A 19,593-nucleotide genomic window follows, 5' to 3' on the forward strand; every position below is an offset into this window, starting at 1 on the left:
CTTTCTTCCTGCAGCCACTAGTTGGTGCTATACAACTGTGACTTAAATGTACCACACAGAGGTCTGCAGATGTGTGGAAGATGAATGTGAAGTCTTTAAAATAGCAGTGGAATCCATTTTATCGACCGCATGATCATAGAAATACAGACAGGCCCCCTGAGGGTCACTGGCGGGGCCAGAAACAAAATACAAACAAACAGAGGTAGAAACACGCCCACAAGCGAACTCCTCAAGGCTCCTGATTCCCGTTCCAGTAGGTTTGGTTCAGGTTCTGTATTTTTGCTTTAGAAATGGTGCAAACATGGTGACATACGGCCCCTTTAGATACTATATATGTGTGTGTGTGTGTGTATGATGGGGCAGGCCGCCCGCACGGCTCCTCGCCAGCACACGTCAGCGTTTACGGTGGAGATTTAAGAGTTGAGACCTCGTTATTTTTATTCTCAGGTTTGCGACTGCAGATCTTCCGTAGCTGAAGCTTCGTATCCTCTCAAAGTGCTGCGTCATCTTCCACGTGAAGCATCTAAAAGTGCAGTTCATCCCCGTTACACAAAGCACGAGAGCTGCACTGAGAGCGCGTTTTCAAAAGTGGCGCTGGCTGCGTCACCGCGGTGCGCCCATCCACCCAGCAGCGCTCCAGCCCGGCGCCACAGTGCACTTGCCGTGTTGACACTGGACGGATATGCGGCGATGCTCTTGCGTGTGAGCGCGTCTGCAGCGGCCCACCAGCACCCACGGACGGATTTCGCCTCGATGAGCGGGTCAGGAGGAGGAGGAGCGACCAGCGGCACCGAATCACCGTATTTTCTGGTCCATCGCCTGTTCTCCGTGGCAGCGGCCCGTCGTTTCTCCGACGCGGGAGCCGGAGGCTGGATTTAAGTGTCGCAGAGATGAGCTGGTGAGTCGGTGGGTGCAGCTGAGCTCGTCAGCAGGCGACAGGAACAATGGGAGAAATACGCGTTCGTGGCCAAATTGCGACATTTAGCAGCCAGCTATCAAGCAGCGGTGGCTTTATGCATGGAAGCAGCTGATTGGCTGCACAGGCCCGATGCTGATAGGCTAATCACCTGTCTGGTAGGCTACCATGGCTGCTGCTGCTGCGCTCCTCAGCCGCGGTGTGTCAGCAGCAGCCAGGCGGAGGCTGCAGAGCTCCCGCCCGCGGCTGTGCGGACGTCCAGGGACCTGGTCAGGGACCTGGTCAGCGACGACCCCTGGAATCTGTCAGAGCTGAATTATTTCTGTCTGAATAAAGAGGCAGTCGTGACGTTTGCCTGTGGCTGCTTATCATTCAGCAGCTTAATTAGTTTACTGCAGGGAGACGGATCTGCTCGTGCGTTGTGACTCATTCAGGTTTTGTTTTGCAGAGTGCATGATGATAAAGGAGGAAGAGGAGGACCGAGGTGGAGTGAACACTTCCTGTCACCGGCTCTGATTAAACCCTTGTAAAAGCAGGTACCACGTAGTATTCAGTACTGCAGCAACAATACTACGATCACATTGTCGTTACCAACAAAACTGCTTCTTGTTTCTCAGTCTGTGGTGGGGGGGAGGGGTGATGGCAGTGCAGACTGAGCTTCACCGCGACTGCCAGTCCTTCCTACAGATGCTCAGCAAACTCCTGCACACCTGAGCCTGCACTCAGCAGCGCTGCCTCCATCCCCTCCTCCTCCTGCCTCTCCTCCTTCCTCCTCCTCCTCCTTCCTCCTCCCCCTCCTCCAGCTACCACTTGCTTTCTCCATCACTCCTCCCATCGAATTCACCTGGGACTCCACTGTATGTCCGTGTCTGTCATGGCGTGCTGTGGGCGCTCTCTGGACTCCCCCTGCACACTGGCCTTGCTGGTGGGCTTCCAGTTTGCCTTCGTTGCTCTATTTCTCCCTGGGGGGCTTCAGGGGATTGGTGTCTGTCCTAGTTCACACCACAGAGCCAGAATTCGACTACTCTCGACCCCACGATGTCTACACCAACCTCAGTCATCTGGGAGCACCTCCTCCCCCACCCCGTAACTCTGGCACTGGACCCCCTGCCACAGGACCACCGCTGAGAGACTGTCAGATCCCCTCCCCGCTGCTGGGTGAGGTTCTGTTTCCCACATTTATACATCATTCAGGACCTGATCCTGGTAGACAAGAGCCTGACAGTAACATTCAACTACCACGTTTTCTGTCCCGACAGTCGGACCCGTGTCAGTCCATCTTTTCTCTCCTCTGACTTTGGAGGAGATCAGACAGAGGAACCCCTTAGTGCTACCAGGGGGACGGTACCGTCCCCCAGACTGTGAACCCCGCCACCACACCGCCATTGTGGTACCGTACCGGAACCGGCAGACGCACCTGCGTGCGCTCCTCTATCACCTCCACCCCTTCCTGCAGAGGCAGCAGATCCACTACAGCATCTACATCGTGCAGCAGGTCAGTCGGCTGGTTGCTGGGAGGAAGCGTGCCTGGTGGCGTCAGGGTGTCTCTGCATGAGGACGTTTGATGCAGGTTTATCACCTTTGTCAGTAATACAAAGTAGAATTACATGGAAGAAGTATCCTTATATACTTGAATGTGTTACTACTTCTTACGGGATATCTTTTACAACTGCAGTTATGTATTTTCATTATTCAACATAACTTTAAGGGTTTGGGTGACAGATGTGTTTGAGAACATATTGATGCAGATGTTTGATCGCTGGTAGATCGCTAAGAATGATGGATTGGAATCTACAAGTTTTGTGTTTCATATTATTCAGTGTAATTTTTGTCCTGCTCAGGAATCTCAAAATGTCGGCCTTGCGAACAGAAGCTTTTTCTTTGTCCACATTCTTGACCCGTCTGTGCTTGACTCCAGTGGGGGAACGGTACTTTCAACCGAGCCAAGCTGCTAAACGTTGGGGTGCGGGAAGCCCTCAGAGATGAAGACTGGAGCTGCATCTTCCTGCATGACGTGGACCTGCTGCCTGAGAACGACCACAACACCTACACCTGCCACAGACAGTTTCCCACGCACCTGTCCGTGGCCATGGACAAGTTCAGATACAGGTGAATGCAGCGTGTTGGAGTATTCACTGTATAACGGCGTCCAGAGAAATGATGTAAAAGGGTGTGTTATGCTGATGTGCCCCCTCCCAGGCTACCCTATCCACAGTATTTTGGGGGGGTGTCTGCAGTCACCCCAGACCAGTATATGAAGATGAATGGCTTCCCGAACCAGTACTGGGGCTGGGGGGGGGAGGATGATGACATCGCTGCCAGGTGAAGAGGATGATCCTCATGTTGCATGACCGCAGAGTGAACAGTAAACTGTGTATCCGCACCCACGAACACGGCCATTTCAAGCTCGTGTGCCGTTCTTCCTGTCTTTTCCTTTATTCATTCATCCTTTTCACATGTTTACGGTTTCAGTTCTCCACAGTTTTCCTTGTTTTTACTCGTATTCTATGTGACCTAAGATCATCCTTCATCTTCATGCCCCCTCCCACCGCTGTGGCTCGCTGTGTTGGAGTGCTCTCAGTGAGTAAGTTCACATGCAGTTTTCAGGCTTCTCTCACTCCGCCGCCATGGTCCCCTCTCTCCACTCTCTGGCTCTTTTAGTGTTTGGTAATCTGTGATGAGAGGCACTAAATGCAGCACATACATTACCATCCAAGACGAAGCGTTACAGTGCAAGCAAGATGGAATGGATCACTTTAATGCTTCTTACTAGAGCGTTTAGCACCGCCAGGCCTGCTAATATTCACTCACACGCCATAAGAACACATTAATGCAGCCTATTCATTTCACGGAATGCACACTTGTGGTGATGTCTTCTTGTGGCTTAATGATGAAGCAGTGCTGAAGCCTGTTGACTCACATTCACTCCTTTGTTTCCAGCTGCTGACTGTGGCTGCAGCAACTGGGTTTCGAACAGCTGATTACAGATTTATGATGATCATCTTTATGTTTGTGATCAGATGTCTTGAGGTCATGAAGTTCTTCAGGGTTTTTAGGTGTTGTCAAGCCAGTTTATTCAAAGATAGTGTGGATATGTTGAACTTCGTAGCAGAGAGTGTAGACGTTCTCGAGGGGAACTCCTGCACAGCTGCTTTGGAGAGGATCCACGATTGGAACGTTTACAGGAACAGTCAAGGTGAGCAGGAAGCCAGCGTGGAGTCAGAAGGGCACCATCACGTTCCTTGTCAGGTTACCACATATTTGCCCATTTCTCTACTAAGTTTTTTAGTCCCTAATGGCGGAGAATGCTGTGTGTCGGTGTCTCAGTGGGTGATCAGTTATTTTCTCCCCCTTGCTGGTCTAAGTTCTTCGTCAGTGGTGCAGGCCTCTGGCGAGCAGCTGATTGGTGGGACAGCTGCTGATGAGGGCAGATGCAGGGCAGGTGTGGAGGAGAGAGGCACAGAGCAGGTGAACTAGGAGGGCAACACAAAAACCACGAGCCTGGACAGGACCGGTAGTACCAGACTAGTCCTCCTTTCCATTTGGGATGTTTTAGTTGTTCTGCATGATGTTTGCAACTTGAACTGCCTCACAAACTGAATGCTCCCAGCTTCAGTGGCGTGTTCATGTGACTCAGATCACTGGAGGTGGAGGACCAGAGATGGGAGACGGGAAACCATCATCACCACAATTCTCCATGTTTTTCCTCCCATTTTTATTTTTTCTTAAACAGGTTTGATGCACTTAGAAGTGTAACTGATGTGACACCAATATATATTTTCATACACGTATATATAATATGGCTGGTTTGTGCTGTTGATCTGTTGACACCTGTTGTCTGATGCCCACCCAGAGTGCGACTGTCAGGAATGAAGATTGTGCGCCCTCCAGTGGCCATCGGTCATTACAAAATGATCAAGCACAGAGGAGACCAAGGCAATGAGCAGAATCCACGCAGGTACACACTTTGTACTGAGTACTTCATTCACATCATGTTTTCTCTTGTCCCTTATCTCAACCCCGACCCTTCACTGACCCTCACTTAACTTAATTATAACCTTAAGCTCTTTGAAGGTTAGTCAAAGAGAGGACAGAACAAAGTCTCTCTCTATCCCCCCACACACACTCACACTCACACTCACACACACACACACACACACACACACACTTGCATCATATAAGGAAAAATTACCACTCTTCCATGCCTCAGTTTATCCTAGAGACAAACCTGTCAGCTACGGTCTCTGGCGGTTTGCTCTTTCTCCCTTCATGTTTTGATTTAAAGCAGTCGGCTAGAAAGCTTTGGGCAGATTTTCATGATGAAGAATAGTCCTGCAAATCAGCTCTAAGGGAAGATACAAGTATCACATCAACTTGAAAGTACTCAGACTGTGGATATCACATATGAACATACAGAGTATCAGCAAAGTCTGCTCATGGACCGTCTTCCCAAGACCACGAACAGGTGTAGGTCACTGGTCCAGACCTTCCTGGGAGCCAAATGCTGAAATAAATATCCTCAAATGTTATCACACCACTCTTGAATTTTGACGGATGGTCCCTGTTCTTCAATGCCAGGAGAACCTTTAAAGAGAACCATGTGAGTCTGGTCTGAGCTTGACCCTGAAATTCTGTGTGTCATCATAGATTTGACCTCCTGAAAAGGACCAGACTTAACTGGCGCTCTGACGGCCTCAACTCGCTCACTTATGAGCTCCTCTCCAAAGAGCTGGAGCCCCTCTACACCAACCTCACCGTCAACATCGGAGAAGACCCCCATCCACCTCAGGGGAAAGCCCCCGTTCCCATGAAAACAACCACCCCTGTCCACCAACGGGGCTCAGGCAAGAGTGGAGGCCCCGAAGTGAGGAAGACGCAAGACGGCAAAGCTGCTGCGCCGGTAAACCTCCCAGTGGCCAAGCTGAGTGGCGCAAAGACAGAAGCGGTGCAGTCAAAGGCGGCAAATCAAACTGCACAGGAGGAAACAGGTGTGATGAAATAGAAAGAGGTGTGTCAGAGGAGGACTTCCTCCCTGTCCGATGTGACCTTACACCAGCTTTGAGAGCTCAGTCATGCATCTTTGTCTCCAGCGTTGCGTTCAGGGAGGCCTCCTCGTGGTTGATCATCCTGTGATTGTGACTGCAGTGACTGACATGAGTCAAACCTGACTGGGCCAGAAGACCATCTTCCAGGTAGAGTTGACAGCAAAGAAACATCTGCAGCATCGTCCAGTCTGCTCCCAGAACACTGCTGCTGTCCCACGGTTGACCCCACGCCACGGTGGGCTTGTGTTTCTGTGCCTTCTCTCTTTTATGCGCTTTTATAGACTGGTATAGTTCCTTTAAGACTCTGTGCGGGGCTCAACTTTATCCTCCTCCCTTGAGGCAAAGAGCAGGGAGGGTAAAGCTGATTCTAGATCAGAGCAAGTATTTGTTCCAGGACTGCCATTTTATATGTGTGTGAGTGCATCGATGAGTGCTGGCCAACGCCTCAGTTGTCAGCTTGTTCTAGAGTTTATATTTCTATAGAAAAACGTCTGTATTTGTTTACTGGTTTGTTTGGCCCATCATTCCGTTCAGTCTGGTGCCTCTCTCTCTCTCTGTCTCACTCTCTGTCTCTCTCTCTCTCTCTGTCTCACTCTCTGTCTCTCTCTCTCTCCCTGTCTCCCTCTCTCTGTCTCTCACTCCCTCTCTCTGTCTCAACTCTGAGTTTTAGTTTCAAGACAATCAAATCATTGGGAGTTCTTGGTCCATCCACAAACCCCGTGAGGTAATATTACCATGAGCATCTTAGGCCTGTCAGATAATCATACACTTGGCATGATAGTTGTTGTTGAGTTGACTTCAGTCTTGAATAGACCTGTGCTTCTGATATTATCTGTGAATTTTTCCTTTTACTAGCAAGGAAAAAGCAAACTTGCAGACAATATTCGACATGTATCACTAATCGCCGCTCGTTCCAACGTGATAATTCAAGCCCCGTGTATAGATGTAGGTTTACTAGAAGGTCTGACGTCCTCACAGGGTGTTTCGGTACATCGTGTAAAACCCAGATGCATCTAAATGTGAAAATGAGAGTCTGCCACTCCTTGTCCTGCTCCATCCATTTGAAATCAATTGATTCTTGACAGAAAGGAGACAAAGACAAAGGAAACCCAGGTTTCAGAAAGAACATGCAATGCTGAGAGCTACCAGAGAAGCAGGTGCAGCTAGCATGCAGCTAACATGCAGCTAACATGCAGGTAGAACGTGCAGCTAGCATGCAGCTAACATGTAGGTGACATGCAGGTTGACAGACAAACAATCAAAAAGCCACTCACGTCTCCGATGTTCGGTTTAGTTTCCACAACAGCCATTTAGAATGTATCATTTTGAGTTTTCAGCCCAGTAAAACTTCTGTGAGGGGAATTTAAGTGTGGAGTTGGGGGGGGGGGGGTCTTGCTGCTAATGGTGAACTGTATAATTACATAGCTTGAGAAATGACATGTTGTTATGCTACTTTTATGGTGTGGACTTGTGTTTTTTATCATGTTAGCAGGTCATGTACTACTAATGGTAATCTGAATGTATTTGATTGTATTTATGGAGTCTCTCTGAAGAGCGAAATGCTAAGACATTGATTTTGCAGTGCGGGTGTGTTCCAGGGTTTTAGGCGCCCTGCTCCATTGTAGAATATTATCCCTTTATACCGCATCTCCACGTTTCTTAAGTCAACATTGTGCCTCATGACATGAACCCATTTTAAGGTTTGAAGGCTTGGTGATGGGTGAGCGCCATCAAGTGGCCCCGTCTGGCATAACGCCAGCCAGAGGAACCCAGGCCTGAATGAAACTGCAGTGTTGTGACATGAATGTTAATCATTAATGTTGGCCATTCACAGGTTTCAGCCAATCACATCTTTGCATTGCTCTGTGTGGAGGGTTTTTATTTACGTAGTATCACATGATCGATTCCGGCAGCTTAAAGGCGTACTCTGAATCTGACTGCAACCAAAAACTACATGGGGAGAGTTTTATGAATGGATATAGTTTTATAGGAGGACTCTGTTTATTTATTGAGGAAATATTAGCTGTTTAAAAAGTGCTGTACAGATTGTCTTGACTGAGTATATAGAGAGAAAATAAGGCCTAATTTCTTAGTATTTTATGATATAATCACTTAGATTATTATTAGATAACGTAACCTCCATTCATAATATATCTGGGGACAATGAAGCGGTGAAAGTGAATGCTTTTAAGGACATTATGTAATCTCAGCAGATTAATCAGCAAAGTGTGAGCTTACCTGAGATGGTTCTATATTTAATAAATAGGCTAGATTTTATAAAATATTTCACATGTGTGCAAGTTGAATGCAACTTCAGTCAGGATTAGGAAGTTGCGGTGACATTTTTTTATAAGAAACTTCATTCGGTCATAAAATAACTTGGTAATTATGTAAACATGAACAGGTTGTTTGAGAACAATGCAATTTTGCAAGGTGGGATGTTTATGTAACCATAGCAACTGAGAACTGGTTCAGACATCACAACATTTCAGTGGAAGACCATTTGAATCAGGTGGTGATGGAGCTCGTCATCTCAGACTGACCTGGCGATGAAAGATTGCGTGTGTGCGCGTGCGTGCATGTGTGTGTGTGTGTGCGTGTGTGTGTGGGTGCTTGAGTAGAGTGCAAGATCAGCAAAAAAGGCAACAGAAGCACTTCACGGTGTATCTGATGGAAGGTGTAATGACATGAAGCAAATATGTATTCCAATAAAACACATAATCAGAAATGTCTCTGTTTTCTAAACAAAATATCTTCCTGCCTCTTACATACATGTGGCGATGCTCATATGAATCTACATGCTTCTATAAATGCACTTACATGTTTAAGCGATGCACCTCCGACAACTTGAAAATAAGAGATTAAGTGTTTTGATTAATGTTGCAACAGCTTAGAAGGATCGGATGCTCTCGGTAGATTAGCAGTCATATATCACCAACACATGCTATCAAACTGCACTCACCTCTTACATCATCCTCCAAGCCCCACTGTTCTATGTGGGCATAAAGAGCAGGATTATCAAGTGGGATGTGAGATCATACTATAAATAGTCAGTGACCACCAGCCTTTTCTGTTCGATCTGTTTCATAATCTCGGAGGCTGGATGACTCACCACGAGAGGGCCAACACAAACTCGTGGAATGGTGAACAAACGGAGTCTCAATCCAGCGCAGCTCGACACCGAGTTCAGCTTCAAAACCGAGCAGAGACGCCTGTGGAATTGGATTCACAGAGGCAATATGAAAGCACTCGGCCGTCACATATTTTCCAATTACTGTTTTGGGTCGACGCTGGTAAACCTTTGGAACAACCGTTCCCCTGGAGCGCGTTCAGAAGTCACCACGAAAGAATAATTTGACAAGGAATTGTTGGGACAGCTAATCCTGATCACCAATCATGGGCTAATGTGAGACATCAAGGCACAAAAGCCTCTAACTACAGCCACCACACCTGGATGTCTTGTTGTTCTGGATAATGTCACTGACAGCCGTGACGGTCTAGTTTGCACTTTGCCTCCAGTAGACTGACACACTGGCCCGCTGAAGTGACTGTGGCAGGCGGACTGAGAGGGCTGAGGCAGCCTCCAGTCACCTCCTGTTACTGTGTGGCCTGGGAGACACAGTTGACCTCTCCTGACCTCAGCAATACTTAAAAGCCCTGTTAGCGCACGCGCGCACACACACAAACGCGCGCGCACACACACACACACACACACACACACACACACACACACACACTTGACATTTGTAAGCATTCAACCATACAAGGGTGGATGTATATTTTCCCCAAAAGCTGCTCACAAATGTTCACCAGGGAGGGAAACGCCATCAGAGGTGAAGCTTACAGGTTACAGTCCAGGTGATATTTGACAAATTTGAGGAGACGTGTCACTTTCAACACAGAGGGGATCATGTCCACGGCTGTGTTGTCATGGTCAGCTTTGTAAGTACTTGTTTTAATACTGCATTACTTCTCCTTAACTCCACGTTGTTTGGTTGCGACCACGTACACCGGAACAAACCCTTCGCGATGTGGCAACAATGCAGATTCTGATGGTGATGAATGGAAATGCTGGAATGCATTTCATCTCTGGATTTTTCACCTGCAAATATACATTTTGTGGTAATGTGTGGCAACTTCTGCCCTGTTCAAATTATTTATAGCTATCTAGCTAGTTGGCTAGCATGGATCTCGCGCCGTAGCTAGCTAGAGTCTACGTGCTCTGTTTCTTTGGTAATGAAATATTTTGCTCAGTAATTAAAAACATTAATGATCAACTACAATGAGTCCCTGCCTCCGTGAGCAAACACATGTAAAGCCACGTACTAAACTGCAGTTTTGTTTATAATCTTACGCAGGTCACGGAACTCCCTGAACTACACGCATGAACACAGCGTCTCAGGATTACATGTTTGGATTCGACATTTGTTTAAGAGCTGCGGAATCTTAGAATTTAGTTTAAAGATAGTTTAAAATGTGTTATTTTACATTGTAGTGTCATTTATTACCCATCAGTAGTTGTGTGGAAAAGTTCTGTTTTGTGTGGAGAAGTTCTGGTAAGAATCAGAGTTTAATTGGAGCTCCAGTACAAAGTGATGTTTTTACAATTTTTGAAGGGGACAAAAGAGATGTTTTTAGTGATTTACAGCAGACGTCACCACCTCAGAGTGACTCACTGCCATGCATCGATGTGAAAATCTACCATGATTGTAGGTCACAACATTTGCTTATATAAGCCCTCAATGTTCTGCTCTCAAATTCATCATCTCATTGGATCTGAGAATTAAGTATATGAGATGATGCATCAAGATCCTGAGGCATCATTGGCACAGAGGATAAACCATTAGGAGGAAACGGGATCAGTCGTCAGGGTCGTCAGGGTTGCACCCTCGCTCCGTCGCATCCCAGCGCTGCTCAGCTGCTGCTGTCATCCATATTTGCAGCCTCAGTGGACAATTTCCTCAGCTGCAGGCTCTCTCAGTGCTCACAACAACACATAGATCAAGTGAATTAATTCTGCTATTGTGGCAGCACACTGGAGATCTAGGTCACGCAGTCGTGGCTATGGTTTTTTTTTTTTCTCTGGCCATGTCAACATCCTCTTCTCCTGCTACACAATCTGACCTTGACATTCCCAGGTGATTTTCCACAGGGGTGTGAGTGCGTGTGTATGTGTGTGTGTGTGTGCGCAGGTGTGTGCCAACGTGTGTGTGGGATATGCATGTGTGTGATGCTTGTAGGCAGCATAGGTATGATGAGATGAAAGGAATGAGATGCCGTCTATATGTAGGGCTGGCCTGCAGCTATGTGTGTATGAAAGAGAGGCAGAGAGGATAGAGAGCACAGGAGTGGATCTGGGAGGGTGAGCAGAGTGAAAGAGGCAGAGGGAGGATAACAGAGAGGAGAGTGCGGAGGGGGAGAGGAGGAGAGGAAGCGGAGGGAGGTGCAGTGAGGGGACTGTGACGCACGCCGATCGTCTCTGCTCGCTGGTGATTGGCTATGGTGGCTGCCAGTCGGAGGAGCTGGGAGTCGAGCGCTGCTAGGAGAGCAGATTATGAAGCGGAGCTCAACCAGCGGCAGTCTCCTCTCATTGTCTCAATGGCTGCACACGCATTCCTCCTGTGCTCCTTCGCCTTGCTGTCTGCTCTCAGCCAGCCTGGACTCTCCTTCACGGAGGAGGAGTTGCAGCCAGGACTCATCTATGAAGAAGTGCCTGAAATATTGGACAGAAGGTAAATCCATCCTCTCTACCGCTGTGAAGAGAAGAAGTGTGTGTGTCTGTGTCTGTGAGGAGGGGGGGCATCCTAGGTTCTTTCTTTCCTTCACCTCCCTCCCTTCTCCCTTCCCCATCTCACCTTGGGCGTATCATGAATTGTGACTCTGGACAGTATTGGTGTGTGTGAGAGAGCCGAGCTGCAAGGCTTTGTTTGTCTCAGCCTTGTCTTGGGGACTGCATCAGACGCTGCTCATCGATCACGGACGAGGCTGTTGTCTACAGTAGTGTTGGTCTGGCAGCTAAATGAGGCTGGAGCAGCAGGCCCGCAGGAGGGGGACAGAGAGGAAAGGGAGAGAGGGAAGGTAAACAAGGATGGGACAGGGAGGAGAGGAGAGGATGCATCAGGGATGGTCTGTTGGGGTCTATTTACTGATGCAGTCTTTGAGAGGGGGAGAGGGAGGGGTGAGAGAGAAAGAGGCAGTGAGGGAGACAGAGAGAGAGAGAGAGGAAGCTTGGATGAGGGAATTCTAGCCGACCATGTCTGCATAATGCCCATGCAGTCCTGCAGGTCAGATCTGGATAAAATATTCAGGGCTCAAATGAAGAGGCCCTCTGACCAGTGTCCCAGGGCTGGACTGAGCCGGCAGCCAGGGCTGCTTACAGGGTCATCACAGCAAAGACCGCCTGTGTGGTGCCAAAGCCATGTAAGGCTCTTGAACCTCTGCCATGCATGATGGCTCACACAATCCTCTGGAGAGCAGAGCCTCAGAGGTCAGAATATGCTGCAATTTCTACAACAAGCCTTGTTACTGTCCCACCAAGCCCCCCCCCCCCCCCCCATCATGCTTTTGTTTACTGCACAAATAATCAAGTTTGCAAGAAACCTGACATCACAACTTTTCACCACAGTCCCTCACATTAGAAAGGACTCGATTCATTTCCCCGGGGGTCCGATTGCATTCGGCGCATCAAAGTTTGTACGTACCTCTGGAACGTAAGCACTCCTGTCCCCAGTCAAAGCCTCAGCTGTGACACACTCCAAGACACTGTTATATAAGAGCAGCCTTTCATGTCTTCCCTGTCACAGGCCTTGTGGAGTGCATAGCATTGGTTGGAAGTGTAGAATAAAAGGTTCTCTGAGGTAGAAGCCTCTACTGCACGTCAACTGTAGGGAGATAATGAGGAGGAAGTGCTCTGCAGGGCCCAATTTTCTGTGGTTAGTCAAGTGTGATGGCATGTTGGATACAAGCTAGATTTGTATCAGCCAATTAACAAATGTGTAAAAAAGATTATCCAGACAGCCCCTCTGTAAGGTTACATCTTTTTCTGGTGTGTTCGCTGTTCATGCTCACAGTTTTTATTTTTGGTTTTTTAAATAGCATTTTCTCTACTGTGGACATGTGTTAAAATATTAAAACTACAAGTCCGGAGCCCCTGAATACATTTGCGCATCTACGCTTATTTATGTAACTGTGATAATCTCTGTAGTAAAATGAAACAATCATTGCATAATACAGTCCTGCTGCAAATGAATATGAAGCAAATATGGGGCCAGATTAAGGGTCAAAAGACCAAGTTGCAATTTTGGAAATGACCTCCTCACTCATCCGAACGGAATGAGAGAGCGACAGGAGGCAGCAGACGGAAACTGGATGAGGTTCGGTTTGGTTTGGTTAGTGGCTAGTTGCAAATAATTTGGATTTTGGAAGACTTGTGGTGAAGACAAAAGAGAAGTCCGAGAGGTGGACAAAACTAAACAAAACTTGTCAAAATTGTGCCAAATGAATTCAATTAGCCTCAAAAATATCAGTGCGTCATAACCTGGCTTTTGTAAACATGACTTTATTACAATAATCAAGTTACATAAAATCAATCCCAAAAATGGCCCCCGACACTGCTCAAGAGGAAATGGGTCAGCAGACTTCACACGACGCGTCGCTCCAAACGCAGCCGGACGCGCTCAGAAGTATGAGCCAGTCTGAGAGACGTTGGAGTGGAGTCTTCCCCGAGACGGATGACTTTTTGAATCTTGATGAAAAGCAGTGCAAGAAAGTAGAAGAGTGTCACGATTACAAGTCAGCGTGTTTAAACCTGTTTAAACCTGTTTAAAACTGTTTAAAACTGTTAACCACACACTATCTAACCCATACATAGACACAGATTAGAGGTCAGTATTGGGATTAATCAGTCAGTTCAAGGAAAGATTAAGGGTTGAAGTTTTAAACAAATTTAACTTGATGAATTTATGCTCAGTTTATTTAACGGATTCACAACGGGGGGGGGGGGGGCTTCGTCCTGCGTTTATATTGTTAACGAGGTCACCTGTTCATCACACCAGCGTATCAACATTTGAGAGATGTGGGACGATTTAAACACTCTGCCACTTGACCTGTGGTCAAATTAGAAACTGCAATCAAAACAACACCAAAATGCCACCAGGGCCTCTGAGTGCAACTCAGTAAAGGCCTAAAGCTTAATCTGGACTAATAAATCTATTAATAGGTCAGCACCTGCCCAGTGTGGGATTAAGACATGCTTTCCTGCCCTTTCAGACACACCATAAAACTACTGAGCGCTTTGTACAGCAGTGGCTGGAGGTAGATTATATTCTAGATGCCCGAACAGTAATACTGAGATTAACTTTACTTTCAACAGCAGTTGCTCGAGTACGTTGGGAAACAGAATATCTGGGATTGAAATGTCCTGCAGGCACAATACAAAGAAATCTGAGGAGAAGAGCTCGTCCACGTTGTCAGACACACTGAGAAGGACTGCCTCCTGGCTAATCGTCTCCCATGATTATGTAATTAGGACCGTTGGTGCTCTAATATTTTGATGAAAACACAATTCCCATGGAAAATATAACCCACTACCAGTCGCACACGAGACCAGAATCCTTCCTCATGCTTGGAGGGATCGGTCGGGTTCTCCAGGGGCTCGAGACATGACGACACATTGGACCAGACCAGCGGGTGTGCAGATGTGCAACACTGAAATGGTCCCACTTTCAGTCCTGTCGTTTCAGAAACAGTGGAAATAAGTTATGTCGCAAAGTATCTCTCCTCAGTTGAAGTTTTAATATTGAGTATCTGTGTCTCACTTGATAAATTAATAGTAGGTATACTTTCAATTTGTATCCAGTTACTTTCAAAATGTAGGACTGTACTTATCTACTGTACGTATCTTTACTGTAATCACTGTTTATCACAGTGTATATATATATATATATATATATATATATATATATATATATATATATATATATATATATACACACACACATATATATATATATATATATATGTGTGTGTGTGTGTGTATATACATTTATATATATGGACCAAAATTTTAAAATGTGTACTATTTTCCCTTTTATAATGTCAATCATCATCTCAAATTGTTTATTAGTACTATCAGAAAATAGGTTAGTTTTATTTAAACACACACACACACACACACACACAATGAACAACAAATGCATGCAGATTACATTTTATTTCCAATTCCATGGATTTTCTGAAGGAATTAAGTAATTAAATGTGAGTGTCAGTGGGTTTGTCCAAAAACACCCTCAGAAACTCCACGTCTGCATGTGCAGAGGACAGATGGGGATCCAGGACTGATGGGGATCCAGGACTGTTGAGGATCCACAGGTGGAACCTTAAATGTTCTCTGAGAGGAGGATCCAGTTCTGGGTCTTTAGAACAGTCCTTCAAAGATGGAGCATCTGGACGTAGCTGAAATTTCTCCTGGACATCACGAGATGCCTGCCCTCATGATAAAACAGTCTCCATGACCACCCTGCACCAAGTGGGTGGGGACGAGAAATAAGGGCCAGGGGTGAGCTGTATACCAGGAGCTGCGCTAAGTGCTGAATAATACTATTCACGTAGAAAAACAGTATTTCCTACTAATGGTTTGGATCAGAGGTAGTCCAGACTTTAGGCAGACAAAGCAGGCGAGGAATGCCTAAAGGTCAGGTCCCAGGAAAGGGAGGGACAAGGATCGTTGGCTCTAAATACACCAGGGAAGGTAACGAGGAGGCAGGAGGTGAAGGGATGTGAGTAAACAAAAGAAAACACACAATAAATGGGGAGACAGAGAAAGCGTGACCTCGGTGGCTGAGTGGGACACTGCTGAAGGGACTGGTCCCAGTTTACTGAGTGCAGAGGCTCTGGTTGAAGCTGAGAGGACTCGGGGAGCAGCCTTGACACCTTCCTGCTCTTTGCTCAGCAGCACACAGCTGATCCCCCCCCCCCCCCCCCCCGTCTGAGTAAGGCCGCCAGCTTGTGAAAACATTGTGAAATATATTGAAACTAAAAAGTGAGTGAAATATTGACAGGAATCGTCGGGCAGCTGTCAGGCTGTTTATCTGGGCAGCCGCGTGTCTCCTGTTGGCTGCGAGTCTGTACAGTCGCATGCGTGTAAATTAAAGGACATGTTGAAGGGAGCGAGGTGAGCCAAGGAGTGGCTTTGATTATATAAAGGGCCTGTTCAGCACCCAAGCACCGTGTGACAGGCTGAGCCAATGATGGGGCCGCAGCAGTCCTGGGCTGCTGACCTCGCGAAACTGGCACAAGAACAAACGGCCGGGCTTTAGTTAGCACCCACACGCTCACGCTTGCACACACAGACACCTCTGGTCCCGCCAGCCTGCTGAGGCCCAGTTAGGTGCAGGGGAAGGAGCGCCGCCTCATGTGGTTGGGTTGGGCACCGTGAACATAATTGACTCTTGACAGCATCTCTGTGTCCAGCGCTTACAGGAATTCCTAAAAATGGGATTCTTTGCCACCTATTGTGTTTATTCGGGCCAAACCATTTTACGAGTATCGTGGCTGATACTGCGATATGATTCACCATATTAGAGGCAAAGCTTTTACATTCTTATTAGTAGCGTTTGACGTGTAGTCAGGATATCTCCGCAGCACCACAATATTGAAGTAAAACTGATGTTTTCACACACGTAGCCTTGGGCCAACATCTCCCCCTCCTGTGATTGACAAGTGTCAGCTGGCCACATTACCATTTTGATTAAAATGATTTAGTGTGTGGCCCTTATTTTTCTTATTCAGATGTCAGCATAGTGTCAGCATATCTGGTCAAACAGAAGTAATTTGTTTAATCATTTAAACAAACTGTCCCATTATTTATGATGAATGAAAAGTACACACTGATTTATTCAGCTGAGCTCAATAAAGGCTCATACATGTCATGATGTTGGCGCACGTAGCAACACACCAAGAAGCAGGTTGGAGATCAGGTCATGTGGTCGTCAGCCAGACTGAAGCTCATTTCACTCTGGTGTCTTGACTGAAGGAACTCACCTGGTGGCTCCAGAGACGGCGGGTGACCTGGCACCAGCGCCGTCACAGCTGGAATCAACACGTCCCTGACTCAAGAGCTTGTCCCTTTGCTGGGGGAGACGAAAACATTTTCAAGGATCAGTCACTCACCTGAGAACAAGCACTTTTTTTTTTTCCGATAACTGCAGTCAGCAACCTTCACTCACCCTGACTGCCTTGTTTGGTAACGACATCAAGTCAAGTCAGTTTTATTTCTGTGCGCATTTACAGACGGCTGAGCCGCACTAATGTGCTTCACATTAAAGTTCTTGAAGCGCACTGCACATCAGTGTTGGAGACCCCAGTCGGTCCGTCGCGTGAGTGCAGTAGCATCTCGCCGTTCCACCGAACGGAGAAATCACAGCGATGACTTCAGAATCTGATGTGTTTGCAACCATCAGTTCTCTCATGCTACAGTGACCAGTTCTTTGGCAATTGGTCCTCTCACACACACACACACACACGCACGCACGCACGCACGCACGCACGCACACACGCACGCAGGCACAAAGTGAAAATCCAGGGGCGGTTACGGCTGGTAACAAAAGACCACAGAAGAAATGAGGCATTTTATTGGAGGACTCAAACAGTCTGACCCAGCTGTTTTTGGATGTGTAAAGTACAACCTCCATGAGAAAAAAATGATAAAAAGAAATGAAAAAGTACTAAAAGTATCTGGAGTGATGATGTACAGGTGGTTAAAGGTCCCATCTCATAAAATCCCTGCGATAAATCAAATCCCATGTTTGTCTCAGGATGTTTACGAGGAAACAGCGAGGACACAAATGTAACACAGGGACCCAGACTGCCTCTCTTGGCTTGGACGGTGGTCAAATTTAAACTTTAGTGAACAGTTTGTCCTGGGAGTCTCGATATCAGAGGTTGGTGAAAATCATCAATTAGCCCTTGAATGGTGCAGAGTGTGACATCACGCGTTAATCTCTTCATCTTGTTCACGGCCAGCGTCCCTCCAGAGTTGGTATCCAGCAGACGTGGCCTGTGTTTACCACTAATCCTAATCCACCTGGCACTAACCTACACAATATTGCCCAGGTGGAAGCTGCACCAGCTGGGCGGCTCACTTCACCAGACTGCTGTCATTTATAAATCTGCCAATAAATCTGCATTTACCAAACTGGACCAACATTTCTACCAATGTCAGAAAACCCCAAGACACCTGAATTCATTTAATTTAGAAGGGAAAAAAAGAATCTTGTAAACTGTTTGAGTTGTTCTGTGTGACACATCGACGAATGAGCCAGCAATAAAGCCTCCTGGCCAGTCAGAGAAAATATCACACTGACGTCCAAAGATCCCACTTTTCCATGAATCTGGCTAAAATCCCATCCAACTGTTAAAATCTTCAAGCATGACTGGCAAATGAAACACAAAGAGAACCATAGCTGCACAATCTGATAACATCAAGTAAAGAGGACTTTATTAAAAAGAAAAACCTGCAGTCAACTGAGAATCGTGTTTATTTGCAGCGTCCAACACTCACAAGCCTGGTTGGCTTCCAAATGTTGAAAGTGTTCGATGAAAAATGAAACTGATGGCTTTGAAAGTGCATGAATGAAGAAGTTCAGGGTTAAAACAGACCTTTCCTTTAGGAGTTTCTCTCGACATGCAGGTTAAGGTTGGTCTCTATTGATGATTGCGCTAAAGGGGGCGGCTTCCACAGCGTCTGGGTCACAAACACACCTGGCTACCAACCGCCCTTGTTAAACTTAGTATGAATATTCAGGCCATCCTAGTCTAGAATGGTCCCTCCAACAAGATCATGAAATCATGCTTATGTAATATGCTTTTGGAGGTTTTGGGCTGATGCTGGAAACCAAAGCAACAGAAGGAAGGCCAGTTAAGGTGACACAACATGGCAGATGGTAGTTGTCGTGCTCACTCCCACAGATCTTTGGTTTTCCTTTAACAAGCTAATTATACCTAGCTATTGTGTGGAGATTAGCTGTAAAACCCCATGATCACCAAGGACATATCAGCCCAGCCTGGCTGGACCTCCACAAGTACAACGGCCGTGTAGTGGTTGGCGTATGACGTCTTTAATTAGACAGTTAAAAGGATCAGGATTAACTTCCAGAAGTCCAAGGCTATGAGGGGTTTAGCTAGAGTGTAGGACAGCTGCTAGGGCACCCACGTGAAGGAAGAAGACGTGCCTCCTCTTCTCCATCCCTTCTGGACTACAGTATGTGGGTCAGTCCCACATCCTGGACTCCTTCATCCCAGACAGCGATCTTGAGCTCGTCTGTTGCTCGTGACATTATGTGGGCAAAGCCAATTGAGGTTTGGAGACGTGGGACATTCAGTTTTTGCTTCAGCTGTTGTCTTTGTTTTGGTAGTTACCTCTGTCAGATATCCAGTTTTACTGGACAGCCCTCACCTTCCACTGAGGTTAACACAGACAAACCGCAGCTAAAACTAGGTGGCGCTAGTACAAGTACGCATATGTCACTTCCTGTACAACACGGAGAAATTGTGACAAGAATCAACAGATGTTTCTTCCGTCAGGCTTACTTCCTGTGACCACTTGGTGAACGTATATTCAGCTTGTGGATGTCT

General features: G+C 46.8%; 2 protein-coding genes across 3 annotated transcripts in view; both read left to right on the forward strand.

The window, feature by feature from the left end:
• Positions 1-1,790: 1,790 nt before the first annotated feature.
• b4galt3 (UDP-Gal:betaGlcNAc beta 1,4- galactosyltransferase, polypeptide 3) lies at positions 1,791-8,670 on the forward strand. The gene is given in 8 exon segments (XM_086214925.1): positions 1,791-1,865; positions 1,867-2,074; positions 2,176-2,411; positions 2,835-3,025; positions 3,116-3,238; positions 4,770-4,874; positions 5,564-5,904; positions 6,007-8,670. Coding segments are annotated over 8 exon segments (1,311 nt in total). The 3' UTR covers positions 6,039-8,670.
• A 2,794-nt stretch (positions 8,671-11,464) lies between these two features.
• atp6ap1lb (ATPase H+ transporting accessory protein 1 like b) overlaps positions 11,465-19,593 on the forward strand; it is a 14,825-nt gene continuing 6,696 nt past the window's right edge. Inside the window, exon 1 of one of the 2 annotated variants that reach the window (XM_086214926.1) lies at positions 11,465-11,693. In XM_086214926.1, the coding sequence (XP_086071052.1) occupies positions 11,560-11,693 (134 nt within the window). In that variant the 5' untranslated portion in view covers positions 11,465-11,559. The remainder of the gene's footprint in view (positions 11,694-19,593) is intronic. The other variant, XM_086214927.1, reaches the window with a different exon arrangement.

This window comes from Aulostomus chinensis, chromosome 9, assembly GCF_037954235.1.
Source record: "Aulostomus chinensis isolate RoL2024-O1b breed Wild chromosome 9, RoL_Achi_v1.0, whole genome shotgun sequence".
Taxonomy (NCBI): domain Eukaryota; kingdom Metazoa; phylum Chordata; class Actinopteri; order Syngnathiformes; family Aulostomidae; genus Aulostomus; species Aulostomus chinensis.